Below are 18,702 nucleotides of genomic sequence, written 5' to 3' on the forward strand. Positions count from 1 at the left end.
AAAATGCCCTTTTTTGGAAATGGAATGGGAAAAGAGATAACATCAGGCCTGTAGCCAGGTTTTTTTGTGGTGAGGTGTGCTGATTTTGAAAAAGTGGACTTTTTCCAGGGGGGGCATTGTGTGAAAAGTCGACTTTCTTCCCCAAATTTAGACATTTTTGACCACAAAAGCTTTAAAAATTTGATTTTTGGCTCGATCATCTACGCCGCAAATGATTACATTTGGGGACTTTTTGTATACTTTTGCAAATTGGGGGGGGCTAGATAACATAGTACATGTAATGTAAATAAACAAACAAAATATTAGACATTGTGGATACCAATAATTAACAGCATTTATTTACCATGTACAATACATTTTCATATCATCATGTTCATATGGAGGATCTTATACTCTATACTTGTAGGAGCTGTTAATTAGATTTTTATTAAGGATTCGGTCAATCAATGTATTGATTTATCACCCTTGTGTACTTTTTAATGTTATTGTAAGATTATCAATGTATACATGCAATTTTTGCGTAATTACTGTTATATATTATGGTTTTTAACTAGTTGTGGTTTTAAGACTATCAATTTTAACCTTATTACTAACTTTTTTTAACTAAATTTTTTTTAAAACTTTTAAGATGTTCACCTTGATTTCCTTTCATATTCAGCGGAAAATACATGTACAGTGGAAATTGCATGTTGTTAGTGTGATTTTACACCGACAATCAATTTTGCCTTTGAGGCCAGAATTTCTCAATTTTGCAAGGGTGCACACTCACCCCCACACACATTATAATGTCGTGTAGCAATATTATGGGGAATGTTTGTACCTATTTTGGCACCACTGGATAGAGGAGACCCATAGCTATATACGTTGGTACATAGATTTTAAATAAAGCAGTAGGCCCTATATGATGCAAAAAATATAGGGGTTGCACCCCCCCCCCCCCCACACACACACAAATTAGCTCAGTGGGAATACAGTTAATTTGTCCCGAGATTTAATAATGTTCTGCTCACAAGATAATAATTTCTGTTTATGTTTGCTTTGATAATATTGATTTCTAGATTAAGAATGCAATATTGCAATTAACCCCTTGGGCACTGCAGGCCAAATTATCGACCTGGCACCCTCAATGAACTATTTTGAATTTCTGATTATAATAATTGCACCAGAGGATCAGTAATTATTCAGTATTAGAAACAGTCTTCAGAGACATTTCTTTAAAAATTGTAAACATAACATATCTAAATTTATGAAAACATAAAAAAATTACATTATCAGTAATGTAAATAAAAAATTTTAACTGGTTTATTGGCAAAAGTAGTCTTAAAACATTTAATAACACAACATTTCAATGTCATTCCTTGTCATATTTTGACAGAATTATGGAAATATGTGATTCTTTGAGTTTTTAGTATTTTATTTTATTTTTTTTTAATTCCCTGTACTTGGGACTGGGGAAAAATACACATGACATATATGTAAGCCATGAAAAAATTCCTGTGAAATGCATGAAAAATTGTTATCAATATTATAAAAACAAGATTATTTTTAAGTTTTTCCTCCAATTTTTTATTTGTTTCAGAAACCAATCAACGCTGATTATCAACAAGCATTATAATGAACAATACATCATTGCTGGCAGATAATGTGAATTCATCCTTATAATTACTCGTCTGTCTTGGTAAGTAATCATCACAGGGTTTTTAAAATTTTCGCCCAAATCATGGGTCAAAACTCGAAGAAGTCACCCAATGTTTTTAGAACCACTAGTTAGTATGGGACAGAAAACTTGGCAGAAATCACAGCGGTGGATTTTGGAAAGTCACACAATGTGTTCGTCATGTGTGCGGATCCAGGGGGATGCTTTGGTGGCTGCTGCACCCCGGGGTATGAATCGCAAAAAAAGAGATAAAAGAAAGAAAGAAAGAGAGAAAGTATGCACCAAATTGTATGAATTGAGTTCAGAAATGCAAAATTTCCCTAGCCAATGGGGACCTGCCTCCTTGCATAAATGAGGGTGCTGCCTGGGTCCAATCCCATGGACCCCCGTTTTGGTCACTAACTTTACAGCACCTCAAGGGGAGGCAGTCTTGGATCCGACGGTGATGTTCGTAACCACATGGTTTCTATGTTGGTTTCTGTAGGACTGGAAATGGTCAAATCAGGAAATGGTCAAATCAATGAAAATTCTTCAAAAGTCGCCCAATTGGGCTAACAAATTGCAGACTTAGTAATTCTGGATCATCACCATTCCAGGATATTGGCTTTTTATCAAAAATCACCTGCTCTGTGAAATGAAAGGAAAGAGACTTGATGGGCATGGCAAATGAGTGTGACTTGTTCTTGGATCATGTTGATGGAAGATGGTGATAGTTGCTATGGGAACAAGTGGTATAGGAAAAGGCAGTGAATGCCCATAAACCATGTTTTCAGTTGTTAAAACACTGACATTATTGATGAAAAATAAGCTGTTTGTGTAGTCGGAGGCTCGGCCAATCTAATAAAAAGTAAAAAAAAAATTGTAAATCACCTGCACATGGCATAAATTGCACAAAGATACAGATGTGATTAGTGATCTGTAATAATAGTGCTATCAGTTGTCATGCTGGTTTGAGATCAAGTGAAATATGGAATTTAATAAAATTCGGTAGGGGTAAAGGATTAAAAAAAATTATTGACAATGATGTGTATAGTTATTATCATTGAGACATGTATACATGTACATGTAGGACTGTTTAGTTTTTTGGAGAGGAGCAGGCTTGGCAACTATTTGATTTAATATATTTCTACATGATCATGATGTGTAAGTACTGTGAAAATATCAGAAAAATAGAAATGGATGGTTTTAAGAAATTGTCATAATAATGGATGTTATAAGCGCCCTCAATGGGAATGGGTACACTCTGCAAATAAACATTCAGTGTCACACTTCCTGGTTATGCAAAACTGCCCTAAAAATAAAATTTAAAAAATGCCCTTTCTGTTTTATCCAAATATTGCATGATTTACATTCAACATCTGGAATGTAATTATGCAATTGACATATTTGCTGCTTTTCTAAATTCCTTTTATTTGCATGTTGCTTGAACATGATCAAAAGACCAGATAAGATTTTTTTTCTAGTAAAAATGTTTGCACTTATCATTCCGATCAGAAAAGCTTGTGATAAGAACAACATTGGAATCTTTCCAAATTGCTTATAAACGTTGTGCATGAATCCTTAGATATTGCAGAAGTGCACTCTGGGAGATTATTTGTCATTTTTGCGCTCTGCTCAACATCGTGGCAATGAGTCAGGCTGGAACTAATCAATTTCAGACATTTGTGCAAGTTTCCTATTTTGCAGACAGCAGCTTAATTTGAAAATTTTTCATAAGAAAATAACAACTTGTATGTTAAATTTCTGTCATCAGCAAAGCATGATGGGAAGGTGTTACCATGGCATCGATCCAGTAATAGACTTGATTGAAGGAAGGAAAGGAGGAAAGGAGCTGGCTAGATTACCATGAGTGACCCCAGGGAGGTCATGCCAAATAGAATAGATTCCGTCCAACAACGCAAAACTACCAAAGTTACCAGCCCTAGAAGCCCAGTTAAGCTTGAAGATTACGCCAATATAAGACGGCCATCAAATCAACAACAACGACAACAACAGCAGCAACAGGAGTCACATAGGATACAAGGTTTGTATGATAAAATATTGAGTGCTTTTAGTGAAATGGAATGGATTATTAGCCTCTAAGAACTATTTTGATTGGTTATAAAGAGGGGTGCATCATGATGAGCCAATCAGAGATATGGTAAGAATAGTCAGTAGGGCTGAAGGGGATTAAGCTTAAAATTGTAGAGATCTAAAAGCTCTATTTTGATTGGTTACTCAGATGATTATATTGCATATAATTAACTAATCTGAAATGCTGTTAAGAAAGTATTGTCTTGTTGGGCTATTCCATTTAAAATCCATACTACCCCTATGGAAGATTTTGGAAATATCTGCCACAGTTGGGAGTATGAATTTCAAATGGAATGAACACATTAGGCAGCTCCATTTGAAACTCACCCTCCCTCTGTGGAAGATTCAGGTCGAATCTTTCTCAGAATGTGTATGAAATTCTGATGGAGCTGCCAATTGTGTTCATTACTCCCCTTGTGGAATATGTTTCCAAAATCTTCCACAGGGGTAGTGTGAATTTTAAATGGAATAGCCCAATGAAGAACGAGGCAATTATAAAGTAGACTTGTCAAAGATGAAATTTGACATAGCTTTTTCTTAACATTTTATTTTTCAATTTCTTTTGTATTCAGTCAATGCTAATGAGTAGGTTTTCTAATTTTATAAATTAAGGTCATTGGGTAATAGTTTGTCTAAATTTGTCAAAGCATAAAATAATTCTGTCCCTGGCAAACAAAATTTCGAAAGCGGACTATAAAATGAGCCAGTTGTCTGTCTTTGTGGTGAAGGCCTATGTGCAGAAAATGTTAACCTTTTTCAAGAAAAGTGTTGATTGTCAGCTTCTTTGGTTGATTTCTTCCAAATGCTTTGATAGATTTCAATGGGACTTGGACACAATGACTTCTGGGTACAATGACATGTGTGATGGCAATAGGTGTGAGGACAAAGGTCATCTCGGGGTCACTTGAGGTCATTTTGACTTTGGAAGTGACGGGATGCGCGGACAGCAGTTCGAAACTAGGGGTCTTTTGGTGAGAGCCTGGACATCACAAATGGTGAAGGCCTACCAAAGGGTGTCTTTCCATGAGACCGGGAAAATCTTACCAAAACAGGCGGTCTCTCTGTGAGACTGGGGAAAATCTTGCAAAAAAAGGGAGTTTCTCCGTGAGACTAGGAAAAATTTGCGTAAAAATATAAAAGTTGAACAAAATTTTCAAAAAGTCTGAAAATTTAAGAAAATTAATGATTTGATGACAGGAAAACTAAAAAGTGGGTCTTTGAGTGAGAGGGAGTTGAAAAATAGGGGTCAATGTGGACGCATATCCCCGTCACCCATTTTTAGTGTGTGCCCCCCCCCCCATCCGGTCACGGCCTATCCAGCTTATTTTACCTTGATATATCACATGCCCCCTCTCAGTCTCCTCAAGACATAATTACAACAGAGTTCCATTTAAATCAACACTCAGCAGCAAAAATAACCATGACAGCAGGAGTCAAAACAGAAGCGGGGTTCATCTAATGTCAGTAAATGTTGACAGTAATTGTCGTAATAATAATCATGATATTTTGATGGCAGGCTCCCGATACCCGAATCTGCATGTAATCAGACAGTATCATCAGTATACGTTATTGGGAGGCCATTGACTAGACAAGAATGTACAGTGTATTTTCTGCCTTGATGCATAAAAGTAGGGGGCTCTCAGAGAAGAAATCTCACCCATCCCAGAATCCTTTGCAATATGATATATTGTAAACTCCCATAACTTTGTACAGATTCCTTTTGTTTTCACAAACATGTGTCGATACTATGAAAATGTTCCAGTGCATTATTAGGAACAAAAAAAATGGGTATTGAGAAATTTGTCATGTTTAGAGACAATACCTGTGCTTACATTACCCGGGCAGGAAATACCCTGCTGCCCGGGTGCCCGAAATTTTTTTTTAAAAATCGGTTTTGTAGTGTCCCAGGTCCTAGACCTACATAAATGCTAGGATCATTCATTTTTTTGCAATTTTTTTTTTTTCATTTTCAGGTACCTGGTTACTCGCCTGAAAAATGCGCTGGGTACCCGGGCACAAAATTACCCGAAAATCACACCCCTAATATATATGCCTTCCTACTTTGATTGTTTTGGTAAGCATGGTAGCATGTGCCACTGCACTAATGTAGTAAAAGCAAAATTAGCAAGACTCTACTTCGATCCTCCAGCCTCCATCAGCTATTACTGTATTGTCATAAGCTTTCAGTTCCTGACATTGCATGATTTTAATCATGCAATTGCAAAGTTTGAACTTTTGAAAAGATCAAATGACTTCTGATTTTGATGTGAACATGTTCATCTGTTAGTACACAGTTCTTTAACCCCAATAGATTTCTACATGCTTAAAATGACCTCAGAGTATGACAGGAACAAAAACTCCTACTCTACAAGTTGAGGTAAATTTTTGAGCTACACTGTTGAATGAAGGTTATTGAACCTTGCCATGGAGATGAGATCATTTGGGCTCATAGTGCTAGCTCTGATCAGCTTGTGATAGGCGGGATTCATTTCATCATGGATTAATAGAATGGCGTTTACACAGCTGGGCGAAACTCCTACGCGCACTGCGATTTGCGTATTGCGTGACTGACACATGCTTTTGTAAATATACGCGAGCGGAAGTTTGGACTTTATTTAGACTTGTATAGTAACAAAATCTGAATAATTCTTGCCTATAAATACGAGTTGATCATAGTATAGTAAATTCTAGTGGTTGAAACCTGTATGACCTATAGTAGGTTAGTTTCAGGTCATAGTGATTGCTCTATAAGTAGGTGTTGGATGACTTCCTAATATCACACTCAATGATCATACCAGCTGTTGATATACCTAGAATATATTGCAGGCTTAACCTTGGCTTCCAAATCAACCTTGCATTGGCTGTTAGCCTCTTACCATTTATTCACTGATTGTTCAGCTCAGAGTTCATGCATGTAGGGTACAAAATGTCAATGTGGCATCTTCTGAGCTAAAAAGGTAAGTGTACATTGTACATCATCATGTTTCATTTAATAATAAAAGCCTGGGTTTATCTGTCACTCACTTGCTGCATAGACCATCAAAACATGCTTGCTGGTAATCACTGAACTGGGAATAATTGTAAGAGCACAGTTATTCATCGCTTGTATGTGTAGAGTTTATCCATCCAACTATGTTCTGATAGGATTTTGGGAACATAATTAGGTATGAATATTAGCTGTGTTCTTTGGTTCTTCCCGTGCACAGTCACCTGGTGGAAATCTCTACCAGTAAGCATCTTGTCTTCGCCAACTTACGAGGTGTTCAGGGGAGTGGTTTATGTAATTCCAGGTCCATTTTAACTTGCACTTCGTAACATTATAATTATATCGGCACCTTCACTGCACTGCACAGGAGCAACAAGTTTTTTTCCTTGGCACTTATTCCAGACTTATGGACCTTGCCAAGTATTTACGTAAAGGTAGGGGTAAAGCGATGCCAGCTTATGCGATTCTCTTTTCATCTTGGTGTCAATCAGTGCCACTCTCGATACATGTATATGGTTATGGCATATGAGAGAAATGGCTGAAGAATTTGGGAACTCACTACAATGGATTATTAATGTGATGGTAATTTTGTAAGCTTTTTATACATAGGCCTACATATATATATGATCGAAGTATGGAATGTTAAGCCTACCTTTTATGGAAAGATAATTTAATCATATAGATTGTAGGCCTACATGTAGGTATATCAGCAAAGTAGCACACTTTCAAGAGCAATTTTAAAACACAGTTCCTAATGTCCACAATAAGCTTCTACACTCAAAAACTCATTGATTTGACTATCAAGTTTCTGAGTATGAGATTTTGTACCCAACTCATTCAAAGGTCATTCTATGAATGTGCAAACATATTGGGGTTATGGAACTGTGTCCTGACAGATGAGATTGATTGAGATCCTATAGTTTTCAGCAGAGAACTTTAGCGGTCTGCCAATTTGTCGCAGTTATGGCGTATACGGAAGTGTGGTTCTGATTGGCTAATTGAATCACATCATCATCACATCGCACCTCATTCGCTGGTCAAGCTGTGTAGCAATGCGTGACCTTGTTCTTTTTACTGGATAATTTGACTGACCAGACGAACACTACTGAAGTAATTTGCTGAATGGTATAGTATATGTGACGTGTCATCAGGGTAGCGCTAGGTTTTCAAAGAAGGGGTCAAAAACATCGAACAAGCTGGCGTACATGATGTAACATTGCGCAGTGTACGCAAAATGGTCATGCTATGTCAGGCTGTGTTCATTCAATTGAAATTTCCACAGTAGATGCAGTAAAGAACGCAACAGCTTCTTTTAAATTAAACACAGGTCAGGTTTCAAATTATCCTAATTGTCCTATAGTCATGTGAAACTAGATGAGATCTATGCCATGGTGAAACCAAGAAGTGCAGGGCTGTACTATTAAAACCACTTTATTATTTTCACTTTTTAAATCATTTTTAATATCTTTACTGGATTGGGAGGTTCATGTATGCCTGTGGCAGTAATCAGAATAGGGAGTACTCAATAGTCATGTTCAGATATTCATAGAATTCTCGCAGATCGGCATACTCGAGAATTGCGATTCATCAGTCAATCCCTCAGTGTGTTTCCATACCACTCAATAGCAGCTTGGAATCCTCAAGTTTTGCAATGCTTGATGACATCAGTTCTTGAATTGCAATGGGAAGCTTATTTAGTGGTGCGCCAAATGAAAAGTATAGGCCTAATTAAATGAAAGGTTATAGGTTTAATATACTCATCACTCGGGAAAATCGTGAAATCCCCTAAATTTCTTGGGGATAAATTTGGGGGTAAATTTGAGAGCAAACTTAGGTATTGGAATCCTCCAGAGCAGGCCCGTCACGCAGGGTTTTTTGAGGGGGTGCTGATTTTGAAAAAGTGGACCTTTTTCCAAGGGGGGTTGGACTTTTCCTGAAAATTTGGACTTTTTGGCCAAAAAGCGTAAAACCAGAATTTAGTGCCTTTTATTTAATACCCTATGGTAACTGCTATATATCATATCAATTGGAGTAAGTTAGGCTACAGTTTAAAGCCTAAAACCAGCAACACTAAGTATGTGAAATTTTTCTGCCCACAAAAAAGAAGTGGCTTAAATTTAATACGATCATCTGATCAGTTTATACAGAGACTGAAAGGTGACAGTTTAGGTTAGGTGGCTAGATTTCCAAACAAAATAGATCTGCTGTGGGAAACTGATGGCTATTCCAGTTGAAATCCATACACCCCTATGGAAGACACAACCTTAATCTTCCACACAGGGGTTGTGACTCTCAATTTTGGTGACCTGAATGGGTGACTCCATTTGAAATCTACACCCCCCTGTGTGGGAGATTAAGGTGATATCTTTTATAGAGCTTTATAGGGGGTGTATGGATTGCAAGTGGAATAGCACATTTCCTTTTGAACTAGAAAATATTGGACTCCGGTGTTATTACTTTCGGTGGCCAAAATAGCCTCATTGGAATGGCACAGTTCAATTAATCTTCATTTAACAATTATACCTCAAAATTTTACCTCATTTTGTGGGTTATGAGTTTTTGTACCCAGAACATTCAAAGGTCATTCAGTGAATGTACACGCAAATACAGGTTAAAGACCTGTGTACGGGTAGATGAGCATATTTGAGTTCAAGTGATACTTCTGAGCATAGGCAGATGTGATTTTTTTTGTCTTGGCACATGTATGTCATAGTAATTGAAATATTTGAATGCTATGTATGGAGAGCTTCTCTCGGAGTTACATTTCATCTGCAGTAAGAACTGATACAGCTAGAGAAAAGCTAATGAGGATATTTTGTGGATGTGCAACAGATGCATGACAATGCTTGAGGCAGGTAAGCATGGTAAGGGAATGCCTGTTTGTCTGCTAATTATGAGATAGTCTGTGCTAGCTAGCCTTTTGGATTGCCATTTGAATGTGTGTATTTGTTACAATAATAGTTAATATCATTCAGCAATGAATTTCCATGACATACTGGGAATCAATCCTAATTGTTTGTCTTTTAGGGCCTCCCCCCAGCCGAGATAATTCTTTAGGGCCTCCCCCCAGCCTAGATAATTCTTGAAGGAATTGACCGGGCTAGCTTTTTGTACATTGTACATTTGTTAGTTATATGGAATGGATTCCCATGACATAATGGGAATCAGTGCTATAAATATTATGTTTTTAAGGGCCTCCTCCCCCCTAGCCAAGATCATTCTCAAAGGACAAGACAGTGCTAGCCTGTTGTACATTATTTGTTAGGCATGGAATTTACAACCTATAAAGGTCTACAACTTATTAAGCTGAGTTACAATGCATTTCATACTTGGAGGTATGGACCATGGATTTTTCATGGACCCAAACTTGTACTTACGGACCAACCTAGGTAAACAAACAAACAAACAAACTGAAAGATGATTGCTAAGGCACAAAGTTACATTTTGGATTTGGACACACTGTACATTGAAATTTCAAATTGAGTTGAATTCACTCATCAATATTTTAATGCTCCAAGTGTGTACAAATGTATGCGAGCACCTGTGTTTGATGGTTGCCATGGTAATCAATAGGCCAACAGGAATAAGATGTCACATTTGTAGTTGTGTAAGGAGGAAATGTTACTAAGAGGAGATTGTGTTTACTTCAGAACAGAAAGAAGAATAACATCTATAGAAAGATCGGTCCAAAACAAATGGCTTTGTATAGTGCCATTTTATCAAGATCTGATATGAAATGTATATTGTGCAAGTGCAATGGAGGAGTACATAAATTTTAGTCTTGAATTTTGACAAAATTACACAAAAAAGGCCCTTGGGTACAATAAATGCATATATTTAAATTGTGAACAATTTAAAGGGGCACTTTGTGATCCACAGCCATTCCCAATACTTAATCCAAATTTTTTTTTATATCATCAAAAGCCTAGGACTACACAATGTTTGTTTGCATAATATTAATAACATTTCTTGCCGATTCGGTCATTTGATCAATTCAGCCCAGGGTTCACAGGTTTTTGCCGCAGGTGGAAAAAACCGTGGTTTTAACTGCGGTTTTAACCACTTGGCAAAAACAGTTTTTGCCAAGTTTTTGCCGGCAAAAATGGCAAAAACTAAAAAAGTGATAAATAGTTAACTTTTTCCATCTCAAAACAAATTATTAAGTTACAAAAATAATTTTCTGAGTGTAACAAGGCCAGATTTTGTAATTATAAGTAACATATTAAGAAATTAAAGGCATGGGTTTTCATTGCTCACTAGTGCATTTAACTGAAATGCGGCTTATCAAATTCAAAACGTTTTCATTTTAAGGACTTGATGAGACTAAAAATATGTTGAATGATTCATTGAAAGTTGTGTGTTACTGTTTATGAGCTTTCTGTATTACATTCTAATATTTGACTGACTATATATGAGTTTTTGCCATTTTTTGCCATTTTTGCCGGTTTAAACCAGGCAAAAACTGGCAAAAACAGGTTTTTGCCACTTTGTCGTCAAAAACAGGTTTTTGCCGGCAAAAACCGAACCCTGATTCAGCCTCCATTTGTATTACAACACCTATGGAGCAAGATAATACATACAATTATGCGGAACTCACAAATTCAATGTCTGAATCAACTGAAATTTTGGAAATAAGTTTTTTCATAAATATTTAGGGGTTGTGCAATAATTAATGAGCCCTGGGGGGCAAAATTGAGGGGCAACAAATTTTTGGCAAGCTAAAAGGGGGGAGGGCAAGCAATTTTGGCAAGCCGAGAGGGGTGGGGGGGCAAGTAATTTTGGCACACATTCATGGGGCACCTTTTAAATAAAATGCTCTAAAAAAGGCTTAGGAAAACAGTACGGAAACGCTTAATTATGCAAATGTTCCTGCTCGCAACATGTATCTAGACCATTTAAGGTTTGTAAAAGGGGGGAAAGAATTTTTGGCAAGCTGAGAGGGGGGCAAGCGATTTTTTGCCGGCCAAGAGGGGGTGGGAATCAAATTTTGATGGGCCATTTGTAAATTTTGACACCCTAAAGTGCGGGGCGCTCATAATTATTGCACAGCCCCTTATTGAACCATGCTGTATAACAAGAGGATGTTGGAATCAGGAAAAACCCCTTCAAATGAGTAGTACAATTCTTTATAGTGTTTGATGTATGAAAAGCATGCCAACCGTTAAAACATAGTGAATGTGAACAATTTTTGGCTCCAATTACTTACACTTGTATTGTGTGAGAATTTAGCATGTCACATATTTGAGGAAGTAAGTAATTTTAAAGTTTGTCAGGGAAACACAACAGAAAGTGATATCATTTGGCAAATAAATTGAGATAGTTTATGGTGGTTATCAGGTTATGAGTCAACTTTCTCTAAGATATATCTGGTTGTGATGTTAAACTTCAAATGACTTGCAGTAGCTGTGAAGGGTGGACAAATTTACTGCTCAAAGTAAGATTGAACTTGGCCTAGTACAATTTTACATTAACATTACATTACATTAAAAATATTTATATAGCGCTGCTACATTTAGAACGTAGTGCTCAAAACAAAAAACAAAGCAAAATAAGAACATGAAGAAAAAATAAATGAGAACTGCCTGTGAAGGCTACAAAATCTATGGAACCAATGTGACTTTAATTAGAACCCTCTTGAAAATACCCACTGATTGTGATTCCCTGATACCAATTGGCAGTCTATTCCAGGTGCAAGGCGCAACATAGGAGAAGGTCCTGCGTTCAGCTGACATGAGTGTTTTGATTGTGTTGTGCTCTGTCAGGAGGGTGGTATCAGAAGCAGAACGCAGGCCAGCACGCCGCAGGGCAGTGCAGGGAAACACAATCAGACAGGTACTCAGGAACACTCTTGGTGAGGCATTTAAACACAGTGACTAAAACTTTGAAATTGATGCGCTCTTCAACAGGGAGCCAGTGTAACTGCTTTAAATACGGTGTGGCATGATCATATAGAAACACTGCGCAGCGCCACATCGGCCAGCTCCTCGCTCTGATTTTTAATTCAAAATGCAACTCTTTTTGAACTTTTTATATGTGTAATGTGTATTTCATGACGTTCTTGGATCATCAAAGGATATGACTGCACAGGTTAGAACTCTTTTTAAACTGTATATTGCTAGTATATTATAATGTTATTTCTACTATCGTGTGTGTATTTCTGCCATATTACATCGTATGTACACACGACGACGGCAACGAACGATCACTGTTACGTAAGTACCCGCGAATTCAAAAGCGGTATTGTACAACCTGATTCTATAAACATGTCATCGATCGACGATATTTTATTACATAGAACTGCCTGTGTGCCGGGTTCATGTTGCAATATTTCTTCTGAATTAATGAACAGATTACAAGCGTTGAACATCTTTTCAAACTCTTGCCATGGACATGAACTTCATACTCATCCCTCAAGTTGCAAACAAAACAAAGCTGGCCAAACACGCTTAAGGTGGCGCAAACGTGGTAAAACGAGGGGGACAAAAACATAGAATTAACACAATCATCACTTCTCATAATTCTACCCATACAAACTGTAATGACGTTAATTTGAACAATCTTATCAATGTTCCACTTGGATGCAAGAAATTCCTTGATATAAATGTGTGGAACGCTTCGATCAATGTGCAATAAAACTATATCACTTCATGACTATGTACTTGATTCTGATGTGGATATCCTTGTGATCACAGAGTCATGGCTTGGTGAAGAGGACCCAGTCGTCATAGGGGAATGCACACCATCTGGATACTCCCTACTTTTCCCCAGAATCTGTGATAAACATGGTGGTATTGCAATAATGTACAAATCTAATCTTAAATTGAGTATTTCTCCGATTGCAGTCAATGACACAGTCACCACTTTTGAGCATGCATGTGTAACAGATATTGCGAAGTCGTTTTGTCTTATTGCTATTTATCGTCCACCACCGTCTAAGGAAAATGGTTTTACTGTAGCCAAATTCTTGGAAGAATTTGAATGTTTTCTGTATGACATATCGCATCTTCCTGGAAAACCTTTAATTTTAGGAGATTTGAACATTCACGCTGATGATCCGTTAAAGTATGATGTTTCACGTTATCTTGCAATGCTTTCTCAACATGATTTCCATCAATTTGTGAACAGTCCTACTCACAAGTCGGGTCATATTATAGATCATGTGATCTGTCGCGTTGAAGACAACCTGTTGATTAAATGCAATGTATCCCCTAACAGACACGGTTCAGATCATCATATGATTGAATGTACCATTAATAAATCAAAACCAATTCCAGAAAGAAGAGCGGTCACAAGAAGGGACTTTAAAGATCTTGACATCGACGTTTTCAAGACCGACTTGAATCATGAACTTCGCGAACTAGTAAAGCTTGAAGATCCTAATGAACAGGCCGTTGAGTATAACATCAGAGTGCGCAAGGTTCTTGACAAACATTGTCCGGAAGAGACACAATTTCAAAGAACGATCAGATGTCCTAATGGTTCGACGATAACATCAGATCTGCCAGAAGGAACGCCGCAAAGCGTGAGCGCAAATGGCGGAAAACTCTCAGTGACTCTGATCGCGATGCATATCTTGAACAAAATAAAGTCGTAAATAACATGATTATTCAATCTAAGAAAGATCATTTCAGAAATGTTTTAGCTGATGCTGATGCAAAAACAATGTATCGGACTGTAAATACACTTCTAAATACTGGTAGCTCAAATGGTGCTTTACCAACTTGTATCTCAAATGAAACACTCAGTAATGATTTTGCTAATTATTTTGAGGACAAAGTGTCAAAAATAAGGTCTGAGCTTGATGATCAATGTGTTACTGAAACTGTTAATATGTGTTCAAATGATGATGATGTTGTTGTTTCTTCCATGTCACAGACACCTACTGATAATGTGTGCAATAGTAATCATGTTAAGTCATCTACTGATAATATGTGCAATAATGTTCTTGTGTTTGATATTTTTCCCCCTGTTCATGAAGCTGAGGTTCAAAAGATCATATCCAAAATCCCCAACAAAACTAGTTCTCTCGATCCTCTTCCCACTTGGTTGTTGAAGGAATGTACTGACATCATTGCCCCTTTTGTTGTTTCGCTAATAAACAACTCTTTCAGTGCTGGGTCTTTTCCTTCCATCCTTCGTGATGCAGTTATTTCACCTCTCATCAAGAAATCCACCCTCAACCCGGACGTGTTAAAACATTACCGTCCAGTGTCTAATCTTCCTACACTTGGTAAAATTATTGAATATCCTGCTGTTTCAAGGTTCAATGATCATCTTCAGTCCGAAAACCTTACTGAAGAATTCCAATCTGCTTACAAGCCAGGCCATAGTACTGAGACGGCCCTTTTGCGGGTTAAGAATGATATTGTTAATGAACTTCGGTAGTGGTAGAATTGTATTATTTGTTTTGTTAGATATGTCTGCAGCATTCGATACCATCGATCATAACATTCTTGTAAATAGATTTCAAAATGAATATGGTATCGAGGGTTGTGTTTTAAAGTGGTTTGATTCTTATCTCAGAGACCGTAGTAGTAAAGTTTGTGTCTCAGGTAGTTACTCTTCTGTACATAAGCTTAAATATGGCGTTCCACAAGGATCTGTCGCAGGTCCACCGATTTTCACCTAGCTATGATCCTAAGGTGTCCGGTGATAGGGAAGCTGCGCAAGCTCGCTTAACAAATTGCATTGCTGAGGTTAAAGCGTGGATGTTGAAAAACAAACTTAGGCTGAACGATTCTGAGACAGAATTCTTTATTATTTCGTCTCAAAAACAAAGAAATTCCATTCAGTGTGTTGACCTGAAGATTGGTGAATCTGCGATAGCTCCTGTGCCTTCTGTTAAGAACTTAGGTGTCATATTTGATCCCTGTCTCAAAATGGATTTACAGGTGTCTTCACTTTGTCGTACTGTTAATTTTCATTTGCGCAATATCTCACATATTCGTCGTTTTATAGATCAAAATACATGTGCACATGCAGTACGATCTCTTGTTCTCTCTCGGCTGGATTATGGCAACTCTTTGTTAGGTGGCATATCAGCTTTCAATGCACAGCGGCTGCAAAGGCTTCAAAATCGTGCGGCACGCTTGATTTACTGTGTTGATAGGCGCATGAGCACTTCGCCGTTATTGCGCGAACTTCACTGGTTGCCAGTCCAGCAGAGAATAGACTTCAAGCTCCTACTGCATGTGTACAACTGTGTGTATAAATTAGCACCCATGTATCTCCAAGACCTTCTTCGTAGTTATAAGCCTGGTCGAGCTGGCCTTAGATCATCTAAAGATACTTTGCGCCTTGAAGTTCCATCTACTAAGCGCGTAATTAGCGATAGCGCTTTCTGTGTTCTTGGACCCAAGCTTTGGAATCAGCTTCCCATTAAGATCCGTCAGGCTCCCAGCGTAAAAGTATTCAAAAAGTTATTAAAATCTCATCTTTTCCCCAAAGAGTAGCTATCTTTGCATATAATGTTTTTAAATATTGTCGCTTTGGTGTAATAATGATTGTAATTTATCGGTAATATTGAATTGATGCTTTTATTTATGTGTAATTTTACTATATCATTTTTGCATTGTATTTTATATTATTCTTTCGTGTTTTTAAATTGTGTATTTTAGCATTTATCTTGTAAAGCGCCTCGATCTATTGAAGAGGCGCTATATAAATGTGCAAATAATAATAATAATAATAATAATAATATTTGAGGCTTTACATATCAGCTTCGCAGCCCAATTCTGGATCCGTTGTAGTCTTTGAATGTCTACTTAACAACAACCAAGAAGCAGCCCATTGCCATAATCGATCTTGGAAAGGACAAGGGCTCTTATGACCAGATGGCAAGTGTCATAATCCAAGTACCGATGTATCTATGAAATGTGTCTTGACGTCAAAGAGTCTTGACGTGAATGGACATAGACATTTGACAGTCAAATATAACCCCTAGGTTACGCACAGAATCTGAATGGATTTGTCCCCAACCCTCAAAGCAACCAGTATCATTGAGCGCTTCAGGTGTGGAGTAGTGGTCACAAAAAACTCAGTTTTGCTGTCATTAAGTTTCAGCATGTTCATTCTCATCCAAGCCTGAAGAGCACCAATACAACGAGATAGATTATCTAAAGCAGCATCAATGGATACCGGGTCTTTGGGAGCCACTAGCGTTTATAGTGTTCCAGTTTGGCCAAGAAATTAATTTTACTGTAGTTTTTTGTATAATAAAATAAGCATTTTTGGAAGTTACGGAAGAAAAAAGCCCTTCTACCCATTGAAAAAATGTGTCCCTTCAAATATATGTATACACATCTCTTGAAAATTAAGGTATGGAAAAAATAATACCCTTCTGTAAAAATATGTACTTCTGGATGAATAGTATTTGTGGTTTGTTTTTTAATGAAATCCAATTGCCAGCTGAAGCTAAAGTATAAGTTCATTAATTATGCATCTAGGTGTAATAATGATGGATGGTATAGGATCTAAGGTTGTATAGAGTTTTCAGGATATATCCATAGAGCCTGTTTGCTATCATTTCCTTCTACACGTCATGCTATACACATCACTTCCTTATCAAGAGACAAGCTTAAATTGCAGCAAAAATTAGTTTTCTTTTACTGTTAAATTGTCCACATGGAACTTGAAAGCAGGGCCATAGCCAGGATTTATTTGGAAGGGGAGGTGCTGAGAGCTAAAAAGTAGACCTGTGAATTTTTCCTTCCAAAAATTGCTAATTTCAACATTTCCCCCAACAGCGGACCTGTTGTGATTTTGTTCTTCAAAAAGAGGCAGATTTTCAGTGTTTTGTACAGATAAAAAATGGATTTTTTGGGGGGATTGTTGCACCCCTCTTGCTACAGTTTTGCTTGATTTCTAGTAAATTTGCCATTCAAATTGCAAAAGTAACATACCTAACTGGCTGCCTGGTGTTTTCACCGCCTATTCAAAGGCGTAACGCATGATCGTTCCCAAAGTCAAAAATACCCCCCTTATTCTGCACGGTTTCAAGAACATTTTCAGCATTTGTTACCCCTATTTTACACAAAACGGGTACAAATTAACCTTAAAAATTACCCCTATTTTTTGCATTTCAAGTATACTTTTACAAAAGCACCCCTTTTTTAACATTTCAAGAACACACACCAAAGAACACAGCAGTCAAACTGGGAAGTCCCTAGTGCCGTAATACCCCAGAAACAAACTAAGATAGTTGCTGTAGGAAGGCACAAAAGTTTCACAAAAGTGAAATCCGGGACTAGTAAATTGATCAAGAAATGGTACTAAGATTTCTTGGGAGTTCAACATTCTCAGGATTCACAAAAATATACCCTATTTAAAAAAAAATTAATTTCGAGTACACTGTCGTCAAAAACAACCCTATTTTTTTTTAATATCGCAAACATAGTTTAAAAATAACCCCCTTTTCACGAAATTGGGAACGATCATGCGTACAAATAGTCAATGTTAAGTGATAACACTGGGACTGGCTGGTACCAATTTAGACTGTTCAATAAACTTCAGTGTATCAGGTAGCTAACACTGTTAGTTTCTAAATTGATGAATGTTTTCAGTCATCCAGTTTTGCTAAAAATAGTAAGTCCAGTATTTTGATTTAATTACAAACTTCACTAACAGTTTCTATTCAGGGTTGCCAAACCCGCGATTTCGTAGCCCAAATTGGGCGATTTTTGAAGATTTTTCCCGCGAATTTTGACAATTTCCTTACTTTTCAACATCAGCTCCTGCAACTTCCGATAGTTTCCTGCCCCATAGAAATCAATGGTAAAGAGAAAAATTGGGCGACTTTTCGATTATTTGACCCGCGATTCGGGCTGAAATCTTTGGCAACCCAGTTTCTGTTTAGTGTTAGGCTTGTAATTTTTAATGGTTACCCGACTGACTGGCTTGTACCAAAAATAAAAAATAAAAATATTGATGAAAAGTATAATAAGGTCCCGGGGGTTCTCAGTACAAATGACCATACGGGGGCGTGCAT

General features: G+C 37.3%; 1 protein-coding gene across 1 annotated transcript in view; it reads left to right on the forward strand.

Annotated features, from left to right (window-relative positions):
- LOC140139692 (uncharacterized) overlaps positions 1–18,702 on the forward strand; it is a 74,366-nt gene that overhangs the window by 18,405 nt on the left and 37,259 nt on the right. The window contains 2 exon segments of the mRNA XM_072161394.1: positions 1,580–1,678; positions 3,411–3,680. Coding sequence (XP_072017495.1) covers positions 3,503–3,680 — 178 coding nt within the window. The 5' untranslated portion in view covers positions 1,580–1,678; positions 3,411–3,502.

The sequence above is a fragment of the Amphiura filiformis genome, chromosome 18 (assembly GCF_039555335.1).
Source record: "Amphiura filiformis chromosome 18, Afil_fr2py, whole genome shotgun sequence".
In the NCBI taxonomy this organism is placed as follows: Eukaryota; Metazoa; Echinodermata; class Ophiuroidea; order Amphilepidida; family Amphiuridae; genus Amphiura; species Amphiura filiformis.